This window comes from Oncorhynchus mykiss, chromosome 13, assembly GCF_013265735.2.
Source record: "Oncorhynchus mykiss isolate Arlee chromosome 13, USDA_OmykA_1.1, whole genome shotgun sequence".
Classification (NCBI taxonomy): Eukaryota; Metazoa; Chordata; class Actinopteri; order Salmoniformes; family Salmonidae; genus Oncorhynchus; species Oncorhynchus mykiss.
In genome coordinates, this window is record NC_048577.1 from 50,647,426 (window position 1) to 50,659,140 (window position 11,715).

The window sequence follows — 11,715 nt, forward strand, 5'->3', positions numbered from 1 at the left end:
GTGTTATAAATAATTAATATGGTCTTATATAGACTTGATTACTGTACAACATGAAATTGAAATGACACACTAGGTTAAAGTTAGCATGTACAATTACAGTATGTTCACATACTGTAAATTATATGATTTTGAAGCTATGAGCCCAAAATGTCAAAGGTAAAAGCAGATTTACAAACCAGAAAAGGCCAACCACAGTTGGAAACTGGGTTTGTGAGGGAGCATTAACTATAGGCTGAAGACAAACTGCACTGCCCACTATGGGTTCATGCCAATGAGTTAGTAGCAATAAACTGCATTGGAATGCATTCCTAGAACGTAACAACAGGAGAAATGAGACTGACGTATAGTGACCGTTAAAGACTTGGATTCATTGTTTTCAGCAGTCATCACTTCCCAGCTCCTGCAGTCAGTTGCCACTGGCTAATAATTCTGACTGAAGCTATTTTGTCAATCACAGCTTCACCGAAAGCTGACTAGTAAGGTCTGCATGCTGAGCAAGTGCGTTATTTCTCATACACTTCACACTCACCATTTTAGGGATGTCTGATACATGATGTCAGCTTATACGATGCTCTGTCTTAAACTTTTGCCCTCTCGTTAATTCCTCATAGAAGTCTGGTTGTGTTTTCACAAGAGAGAGAGAGAGAAGCAAGTCTTGACATCATCTGATCAAAGTCCAGCACTGATTATGCAAATAAAATCTACTGAGGTGGCCAATTCTAAAAATAACTATTGGTATTTATTTAAAATGTAGGCTGCAAAAGATAAATATGTCACGACATTGTATAACAACTCTACATGATGAGAATTGAACCCCATCATAGGCTTTTCAAAATACAAACAGCGTACTGGTAAGAACACACATAGAAGATATGATCTAATGTAGTATCACATTTCAGCCAATGTTAAATTAATGTAACAATTCTGAAATACTTCAATACAATTATTCAAATGTAAACAATCATTAATTTTGTGCTTAAATATTATTAATAATGACATAATTATTTGTTCTGCACACAGTATCCGCAAACAGAATATCCCACTGGGAGAAATGTTTTCCAGATAATATTAGCTTACCGTGTCATTATCTGTAAAGCTGTATACAGGACTGATACAGGACTGATTCAGTAGTGAGACATGTAATTGAGGTAAGTAATCAGTGAAAAATCTAGACAATGAAATGCTTTTCTGACAATCAATAGTGGTTAAACAAACATTATTGCACGCTATAAATTTAAGTAATCTATAAGGCATTTATACGAACATATACATTACATTCCAATATAATTTTTTACATGTATCAAGGTAGCACAGGTAACAGCAGTCTGCTTACGATTATAGCAGTTAAGACTGTATCCAGCCTTTTTGTAGCTGTTGAGAGAGACAAATTGCCTAGACAGATAACTGAAATACTCAGACTGAAATGTATTTACCAAAGACGAGTATGAGCAGGGACTGAATACTGGTCCTCTTCCATCTAGTGCAGGTGAAGGTTTGTTTCCTCTTCCAGTATGACCATTTGAATGATTGTGTACATGTCTATCCCATTCAAATATTCCAGTGCTATTAAATAACACACCATAGAGAAAGCAGTCAGAGCCCCATGAACCTTAGTTCTAGTTGTTCTAGTTACAGGCTGTGGTATTTGCTGTAGCTATCCCAACGTCTGTGTCCAGGTCCTGTACTAGCACTAGTCCATGTGCTTGCAGTACGTACAGTACACAGTGCCTGGGCCCTCCTCTTCCAGGGCTAGGTGCTGTGTACCTCTTGTCCCATCCTGTATCTGTCAACATTGTGTCATGACCCTCTAATATCTAGGTAATCATCAGCTCTTTAGGTGGAGCTTCTACAGTCATCAGGATTTAGCTGTTGCTTGGATGTACAGGACAGGTGTTGAGAGACTTCTGAGAGACTAGGCTCAGATGAGTCTTTCCTCCTTGGGCAGTTTGAGTGCGTCTGGTGTCTCAACACTGCTGGCCCCCGTCTGCTCCTCAGCACTGGGCCGGTACGTCCCCTCCGTCTGCCTCTTCTTCCTCACCACGCAGAAAAGCCACACTAGCACAGCAGCTGCTATGGCCAGCAGCCCCAGTATAACAGTCGGGGCCACAATAGCTGCAATGTTGGGTTCCTAGATGCAGAACAACACAGGGGTAGTAGTCATTCTCAGAAATAAAGCTCTGGATACTTCTGGTTTAAGTTCCTCTAACAAAAACAGAGACAAAGATAGCAGCAGTTTACTCACTGGGGCAGTTGTGTTAGAGGGTAGACTATTAGTTGTGTTGTCCCCTGTAGAAAAAATGCAATATTACCACTCAGGTCATTGTAATAATTTGCTACAAGAATACAAATAGACCCTCTCTTTGATCAATGTAGCATAACACAATAGAATTGAACAATGTGGAAAAACAGGTCATTTTAAAATTACACACTGTATACCAAGTGCAGGTGATAGAAATTACATGTGTGGTGCTCTGAGGCAACAACCTAATGTCCACACATGACCACATACCAGAACAACATGGACATGTAAAAGCATGTATATGAGTATTGTTTGTATTCTTTTTTAGTTGTATTGTTTGTATATCGTTGTATTTTAAATTTGTGACTGTATCAGTGTTTTGTTACTTTTCTTGTTTTTATGTTTTTTTGTGGACCCCAGGAAGAGTAGCTGCAGCTTCTGTAAAAACTCATGGGGATTATAATAAACAAATAAGCAAATGTTTTAACATATCAAGTTATTTAAATACAGTTAAGAGTAATTTAATTACAGCCTAGGGGGAGGGGGAAACAAAACAGAAAGGTGGAAGTTGATGTCATTTTTAGATTGATAGATTGACAACATAATAGCCTGTTGCAATGCGATGGGATCACTGAGTTCCTCAAGTCCAGTGCTTTTTTCAGGCACTTTCTGTTGCGACTCCCGCCGAAGTTGGCTCCCCTGCCTGTTCGGGCGGTGCTCGGAGGTCGTCGTCACCGGCCTACTAGCCGCCACCGATCCCTTTTTCCCTTTTCTATTAGTTTAGTCTTATGCGTTGCACCTGTTCCTATTTGTGTTTTATTGATTTGCTTTCCTATTTAAGCTTGTGTAGCCCGCCCTTGTTTGTGCGGGATTGTATTACATTCACGTCTCGGTTCGGAGGCGTTATTGTGCTCCGGACCGTTGCTAACCTGTGTTTTGGGTTGGTCTGTGGTTTCCGCCCTGTGTTTTGAGCATGATCATTTTGTGCCGGATTAAAGTGCAATTTTCCGTGAACCGTCTGCTCTCTGCACCTGATTCCTACCTTCCCCTCCTAGTCAGCGGTGACACTTTCTCCATGACAAGCCATGTGATTACTCTGTGACATTCCGCACAGTAACTACTTGAATGTAGGAGAGGGGGGAGGAGAGGACTTGGAATGCGGACTTTGCCCGTGGTCAGTGAAGCTCAGCCCCTGAACAGTTTTACTAGTTGAAGTATTCGGAAAAGCACTATTATATTTTGGTTACCATGTCAGTGCGGTGTCAAAGTGATTATTGACTATTAATTCACAGTGGATGTCTTGCTTAGAAAACTTCAACGCCCATTTAGCGATGTCAAACTTAATTTAATTAATGATTGGTTAATGCAAATAGTAAAATAGTAAACTCCCCCAGGGGCAAAAGTACACCTTGATAACTAAAAACAAGGGCAGGTTGTTTGGGGGAGGGGCACAACTTTTGCTCAAAATGAGACACAGGAAAACTCCCTGTAGCAGTGACAGCCTGATACGTTTATTGTAACAAACTAACTACAGTTGACATTACAGCTTGGAGGTGTCTGCATTGGAGTGCAGCCATTGTTCAGTGTTGTCCCATTACCAGAAAATCAGAAGAGCACTCAGAACGACCACTAAGGGCTGCTTTATCTATTGTTTCTTGCTGGGTAATGTACAGCTATAATGCATTGTGAAAACGTTCTATAAGCACATACAACCCCCTTATAACATCTTACTATCATCTGATAATGATCCTGACTAACAGTTCAGTGGACTGACAAATAGCAGTGTAAAATATAACATAGAAGGGTTCATACGTACTTTATAACAAGTAATAAATCATTACAAATACAAGCAGAGAAATCACATGTCCGCATTAAGAAAAGTGGGTGTACCAGAGCTTTTCATACCAATGGTTCCTACCCAAAGCTCTCACGCATTACGAAATATTTGTACAACCTGTTGGCAAGTTACTGCATGCTTTAGTTTTAATTGAGTAATGCCTAGAATTGTGTGCAACCTGCATTTGTGTTTTTGTGCATATCGTTCCAAGCAGTCGTAAAGTAGATTGTTTGTCTGTGGTCAGAGACAATCCAGTGTGGTGGTGATGGGGTTATTTCACAAGAAGGATGGGGGGGGTTTGTAGAGGTGGTGGCATGACTCACCCACAACCCAGGAAGGATTACTCCCCAAAACCAGGAGTAGGACACTCCCAGCCAGGAGACCAGGCCAGGCCGCGATGTCTGGGAGCAGTGCCATCTCCATTCAAACCAATGGGTTCTAAAGAGGGTAGACCATCAGCAAGGGGACGCCTGGACATCAGGTCGGGGCCATATCATCAGGAGTAGTGCTCAGCAGACAAGCACACCGGTGTCAGTCTCCAGGGCCGCTCTAGAGAGATGAAGGTGATGGTGTTAAAGAAAAAAGAACTGTCCATAAGGAGCCACACTGAGCCCGAGTCTCTATTGAAACCCCAATGTTATTGAGTCTGGTTCATAAAGTGACATAAAATGTAAGAGAAGATGAAATCATAACAGCTTTCTATATTTCATTCTGCATAGAATCATTGTAAGTCCCAGGAGAAACAATTATCCTATACCATGACAATACAATAGAACATAATGAATCAAGTTATTATAAACATTTCCGACTGTCAGAAACTGTCCAACCGGAAATTGATAGGGCTGCAGGTAGTCTAGGGGTTAAGAGCGTTGTGCCAGTAACTGAAAGGTGGCTGGTTAGAATCTCTGAGCCGACTAGATAAAACAATCTGACGATGTTCCCTTAAGCAAGGCACTTAACCCTGATGGCTCCTGGAAGTCGCTCTGGATAAGAGCATCTGCTAAATGACTAAAATGTACATTTGACCATAGACGCAAAATTACAATTGTGATTAATTCAGCACCATGTCAAAACGTGAACAACTGCACCTGTTCAGGGAGGTGGGGAGGGAGTGTGGGAGGGCATTGAGATAACAAATGACAATTCATAAATCATATTCTTAGTAAATGTTGTGAAAGTAGCATCCTATCGAAATAAAAGTAAAGTCTTATTAAAGTATTGTAAAGTATACGATTTATAGTGCCCCATAATTAATTTCCAATACTTCCAAGCCATTTTATGTAAAGAGAAACTGCACTCCTGCTCCACAACAAATTAGTCGATCTAATAATACAAGTATATCATTTTATTATAGACAGACCTGTACAGATCATTTTACACACCGTTTCACCGAATAAAGTTGATATCTGTTTTAGGCAACGGGGATCAATCCAACTCCTTGCGGGAAAAAAAACAACGTCTCGCTTCCGCCGCCTCACCTAAACGAGTGAGTTGGTGAACCGAAACTGGATCATATGTCAGGACGTGTTTATGATTAAACCTTTCCCAACAACGTCTGAAAAAATAATCTGTAAACTAAATCCGATCGCAAAGCCGTTCTACTGGCTGAATGGGTTTATTTTGATATATATCACCGTAGACTACCTGTATAGATTTAACTATGTAAAACCGTTTTTTAAATTCCCTCTTCACGTCGCCCCTATGGTCACATGGTTCACTTCAGTCTCGTGTTACAGTACCTGAGCCCAGTGTCAACCTGTGGCACAGGAGACAGATACCCTTTGTATGATGAGGCACCAGACTAGTGGACAAAAATCCACCTGCGCAATGGAGCCTACTTCCTCCCATTGCTCATGCTCTCTCACTCATTATGGATCCTTTACTATTAGAGTTCTATGGGGCCCTTTCTCAAGTTCTACACTGTTCTATTGATGTATGTCTGAAGCCTTGAAAGTGTTCATCTACCTTTTTTCCATCTGCAAAAGAAAGATAAAAGGCTGTGGAACATGTTCAGGCCCAATGAGTAAACACTGAACAGTTTGAGGAAATATGGGCTGCATTTTTTTTTATCCTGTATTTTAAGGGACACATGTTTCATGTGAGTGCATGGTGAGAATTTGTTTGCCGTTTTAGGACCTCTAGTGGAGAGCAATTATATTTTTCTAGCTGACCCTATCCTCAAAGCAAGATAAAAAGAATCCTGAAATACCATAAGCACAGCTAATCATGGTCCCTTAATCCTTGCCTAATCGCAGTTTCATCTAGGCCTATGCCAGAATGTGACTGAAGACTGGCATAGAAAACACAATCTGATCCATGTATGATTCTATTTCCATGTTTGTATTTGGTGTGGTTGATTGTCAACCCATAACCACCCCAATATTGTATGTTATGTAGGCCTACATTCTGCAGTCTGCAAAAAGCACTGATTAGTCACATCATTATGTGTGCAGAAAGTATCTCTGCCACATAGGTCCTTCGGTTAATGGTGTCCCATGTATTGACGCACACAACATAAACTTGAAGTATGCATCATCAATTGCTAGAGCCCTACACATATACACAAATCCACTGAAACACACACAAATGTGGTGTAGACATTACGGGACCAAAAATGAAATAGTCTTGGGACTTTCCTCTTCACTCCAGACTGGAATGTAGACATGTTTCCATCTAAAAGAGGGGCTGAATTTGGTAGAGTGGTTGTGTTTGTTTGCTTTGGCCAAAGCAGTGGGGTAGCACTGCTTTGGTGTCGGGGGGCTAGGGTCAGTTTGTTATCTCTAGAGTACTTCTCCTGTCTTATCCGGTGTCCTGTGTGAATTTAAGTATGCTCTCTCTAATTCTCTCTTTCTCTTTCTAGGAGGACCTGAGCCCTAGGACCATGCCTCAGGACTACCTGGCATGATGACTCCTTGCTGTCCCCAGTCCATCTGGCCGTGCTGCTATGGAACCCTGACCCTGTTCACCGGACGTGCTACCTGTCCCAGACCTGCTGTTTTCAACTCTCTAGAGACAGCAGGAGCGGTAGAGATACTCTTAATGATCGGCTATGAAAAGCCAACTGACATTTACTTCTGAGGTGCTGACTTGCTGCACCCTCGACAACTACTGTGATTATTATAATTTTACCATGCTGGTCATTTATGAACATTTGAACATCTTGGCCATGTTCTATTATAATCTCCAATCGGCACAGCCAGAAGAGGACTGGACACCCCTTATAGCCTGGTTCCTCTCTAGGTTTCTTCCTAGGTTTTGGCCTTTCTGGGGAGTTTTTCCTAGCCACCATACAGCACTTTGAGATATTAGCTGATGTAAGAAGGGCTATATAAATACATTTGATTTGGGTACATGGGGGAGTAGGGTCGAGTCATTTGAATTTCTACCTGAAACGTTTTGTAATTGCACGCGGCTTGTGGCGTTGTTCGAGCACTACGTGCTTGTTGCTTGCCAATCCTAGCTTTACTGTTGTTCTACCCAGCGAATCATCGTTTAGAACAGAAAAACCACCCGCCCCATTTCCTTCCGACATTTTGGTGGCTTTGTGAAATTTACTGGCGGGTGGTTTTTGAAATAGTTGTTTTGAACAAAACTAGTCAGAGGAATATTCCAGATAACAGTAAATACAAAAAAATGTATGGCACTTTCTTTAAAAAATACAATTTCTGTTGAAATGATTGGCTCATATAGCAGACTAGCATAGCAATAAGATATATATCTACCTAGTAATTTCAAAATTACACTAAAGCGTAGCTGTCAACCTGTAAAATCAGATGCATTTTTAAATGCAAAAAACGAATTTCTTCAGTGATAGAATGTATCTTTGTGTACGCTGCGTGAGAACATTGCTTGCTATTTGCTACATTGTTGAGGCCTGAAACCTTCCCCGGGAAAATTTGCTAACCACTCTCAGCCAGGGTGTCTGTCACTCGCAGCAGGAGCCGCAATAATGGCGAAGGTTCAAGTACTAAATGTCGCTGTCCTCGATAACCCGAGTCGATTCGGAAACCCATTTCAATTCGAAATAACATTTGAGTGCATGGAAGACCTGCCAGAAGGTAAGTGTTGTGCTCACCTGTCGAATAATTACTTTGTTTATTCTCATATAACGATTTATGGCTAGCTTGCTAACGTTAGCTCGCTAGCTAAATCTCAAGACGATGTGGGGCTAGTTTGCTAAATCTGACGATTTGGGACTAGTTTGCTAACGTTACCTCGCTAGCTAAATTGTCCGTTTGAACATGAAGTAGCTAGCCTAGTTGAGAATCTCGCTAGTTAGCTCTGAGATTATCAACTAGGCTAGCTACTTCATGTTCAAACTGGCAATTTAGTTAGCGAGCTAACGTTAGCAAACTTCCCATAAATCGTCAGATGAGAATTAACAAAGTAATTATTCGACAGGTGGCAAACAATGGTTAATTAATCACTTATGTCTACTGAACAGAGGTGTCTCGTTTTTTAAAAAGTGTGTGTAAATAAAACGCATTGTATACTTTGTGATATTGCTTAGCTACACGATGGCGTTAGTTGATATTGCTAGTTAGTTGGCTACTTTGCCTATAGCTGGCTAGTTTAGCCAGAATGGTGTCCAACTTTTGTTTGTATTTTGTTGGCTGCGGCGGGGAATTCTGACGGAGGTAACTAACGTTAACTTCTAGAACACGCATTGACATGTCCACTTGCCTTTCGCGTTATCTACTCAAACAATCAAATAATTTCACAGGTGTCATTGATAACATCATTCTGACCAGAGCAGTCTTCACAGTCCAGCAATTTCCTTGCTTTCCCAAAATTTCGAACTGAGTTTGTGGGTCCGGAAGACTTTGATTTGATACTTTTTTTGTGTTGCAGATCTTGAGTGGAAGATCATATATGTGGGTTCAGCAGAGAGTGAAGAGTATGACCAGACCCTTGACTCTGTTCTGGTTGGCCCAGTACCAGCCGGGAGGCACATGTTTGTGTTCCAGGTGAGTTGTTTTTTTTTATCTATAGATGGCAGTAACTAACAATGTTATTTCAGCAGTAGTCTGGCTGCAGCTTTCCTTGCCCCTCTTCACTTCTCTCTCTCCCAGTGGACCTGCTCTGACTTGGGGCCAAGGCCAGGCCACTGGTACTTTTAAGATATAACAATGGCCAACTGTGAACATGGGTTAACACCTTCACAAAGCAACTGATTTGATGATGCAGTGGTTGTTGATTCTGTCCTTAGTGACAGCGCTAGCGATGGAAACCTTTCCCAAACAATAACACTGAGCTTATAACATAATCACTAGCAACACTGGTGCTGTATTGGAGAAATCAGATATAGAAACTACACCCTCCCCCTTACCCCTCTCTTCTCCTGCCTTCCTCCTTGCACCTCATCTACTGTATGTTATCCTTCAACAGGCGGATGCCCCAAACACGGGTCTGATTCCAGAAAGTGATGCTGTCGGCGTAACTGTGGCGCTAATCACCTGTACATACCGCGGACAGGAGTTCATTCGTATCGGGTACTACGTCAACAACGAGTACACCGACCCAGAGCTGCGGGAAAACCCACCCATAAAACCTGACTATGGACAGGTAAAGGAGGAAACTCAATGGGTGTGCTTGACTGTGTTTCCTTCCAGGAAGATGTTCAAGTTTTATTAGTCGTATGCCCTTGTTCACTACCATTCACAGATCTGACAGGGCTGTTACATTAATATTGAGTAAACTAGGTGGAGCTATTGCTTACACCTACCAATTTCTATCAGATCTCTTAAGGCAATGAATGATGGCAGAGGAGAGGGGACAACTTTTTGGAACAAAATTAAACCTTTGCGTTGTGGAAGTGCGAAATATCCATTAATACATTGGTCTTAAAGTGCAAACTCTGCTCACTCATCAGGGGCACGTGTGCCACAGTACTGCTCAGGCTTTAGTATAATGTAAAAATGGAACATGTCTTCTGGCAAATATAAGTACATCTACTGAATAATTTCCCTCTTGATGCTGTTTGTCTTCCAGCTCCAGAGAAATATTTTGGCTTCAAACCCACGTGTAACAAGATTCCATATCAACTGGGAAGGGTGTGCAGAAAGGATGGAAGACTCAGAGAATGTGGATCCTGCCCCCAACTCTATGCTGCCCCCATCTTGCCTCCCGGGCAAGGCCCCACCCATAGGGTTGCTACCTGACAACTCTATGGACTGCTTGTAGAGGGAAACATACATATACACATAATCTTCGATCAACCCAAGCACTATAAGCAGAAGAATGGACATGGACATTCTGACTTGGATGTACAGCCAGCTTTGCCTTACAGCTGCCTTTATTTCCCAGAAACTGTCAACAACACACTCCCACCTTGGACTACAGTGTCTTGCAACCAAGACAATCTTTCTGGAGTAATCTTTATTATCTATTGGAAGTTTTGCACTTTCGTGTATATAACATGGTGAAAAAAAGTTGTAAAACTAATTAATCCCTTCATTTTTAATACTATCAACAGGGCAACAGCTGAAGTATCCTAGTTTCCATAGATGGTTAGCAGCTAATTGGCAGAAATACTGATTCACACCAACTAGTCAGCTGTTAATTATGTGATGTAAATACCAACAGAGGATTATGACACTAGTGAAGCAAAATGGAGGAAGAAATGACTCAAGTTGCAGGAAGGAAAATAATGGTGGTATTTGTTTTGTACTTTCTGAGCCATTGTGTTTCAGTGGTAATGGTCCTTATAGCATTTGAGTTACACTTTCCCTGTTGGTGTTTTGGGAGACTTTTGGATGGGTGGGGGTGGGTGGGGTGCTAATAATGGTATGTACATATGTTTATTTTCCTGTGTGCCATTTTTTTTTGAAATAAATATCTTTTTGTTTTGTAACGTGTGTGATTGTCCCTGACAAGCTTTGAGACATGATGAAAATGGCAGATGTTGGAACTCTAGGAGAATCACCTTTTTTCAACTTTGAAAATAATGAGTGGGGCTTCCTCGACTTTTTGTTACATTCATATATATCTGTAGTGAAGTATGCTCACCTGTAGTGCACATTTTGAAATTGGTAGCCTGGCTTGCTTGTTGCCATGCAATTTGAATTACAGCTGTGTTCAAGACAAAATTGTGAAAATGTTAACATTAACAAATCTCCCCTTTTCACTGAATCATGTTCTCTTGTCATTGACTTCAGAGTTCACTGAATGTAATTGTAATCCTTTAGTGAACGGTTTGCTGAAAAAACATGCATGTATGGACGTTTGCAATTATGGTCAGCTATGAAATGTATGGCTGTTATTTTCTGCATAGGAGATAATGGCAAAAGCGGTATGTGAATGTGGGCTGTCTGGTGGTAAAATCTGATATCTAGGACGATTCATGCAATATGAAATATAACTAAATGACACTGGTTTCCTTACAAGTCACACTAACATTTACATTTTTGTCCAATTGAGCTGTTTTAAGATGTATGTAATTCGCTCTGGATAAAAGCGTCGATCTGCTATATTACTCAATATAAATGTACATTTACCGATATAACTTGGAATGTATCAAGTGGTTTACTCCGAGATAATCCATATTTATTTTAGATATTCTGAAAATGTAGTCTCCGCGTGCGTTAAATTCTAACCAACTTTCTAAAAATAGCCCGTCTTGACGTCACACAACCAATCA

General features: G+C 41.0%; 2 protein-coding genes across 3 annotated transcripts; one reads left to right on the plus strand and one right to left on the minus strand.

Annotated features, from left to right (window-relative positions):
* Nucleotides 1-8: 8 nt before the first annotated feature.
* On the minus strand, nt 9-5,859 carry LOC110486716 (protein crumbs homolog 3-like). 2 transcript variants are annotated; one of them, XM_021558507.2, is made up of 4 exons: nt 5,459-5,859; nt 4,400-4,625; nt 2,243-2,286; nt 9-2,128 (listed from the first exon to the last, which is right to left on the minus strand). In XM_021558507.2, the coding sequence occupies exons 2-4, from the start codon at nt 4,497-4,499 to the stop codon at nt 1,919-1,921; spliced, it is 354 nt and encodes a 117-aa protein (XP_021414182.1). In that variant the 5' UTR covers nt 4,500-4,625; nt 5,459-5,859; the 3' UTR covers nt 9-1,918. The 2 variants fall into 2 exon arrangements, with proteins under 2 accessions (XP_021414182.1, XP_021414183.1); XM_021558508.2 differs by having other exon boundaries at nt 5,437-5,859.
* A 1,736-nt stretch (nt 5,860-7,595) lies between these two features.
* On the plus strand, nt 7,596-11,471 carry LOC110486720 (histone chaperone asf1b-B). The gene is made up of 4 exons (XM_021558517.2): nt 7,596-8,134; nt 8,928-9,043; nt 9,465-9,641; nt 10,068-11,471. Exons 1-4 carry the CDS (start codon nt 8,026-8,028, stop codon nt 10,257-10,259), a joined length of 594 nt encoding a protein of 197 aa, XP_021414192.1. The 5' UTR covers nt 7,596-8,025; the 3' UTR covers nt 10,260-11,471.
* The last annotated feature ends 244 nt before the right edge of the window (nt 11,472-11,715 follow it).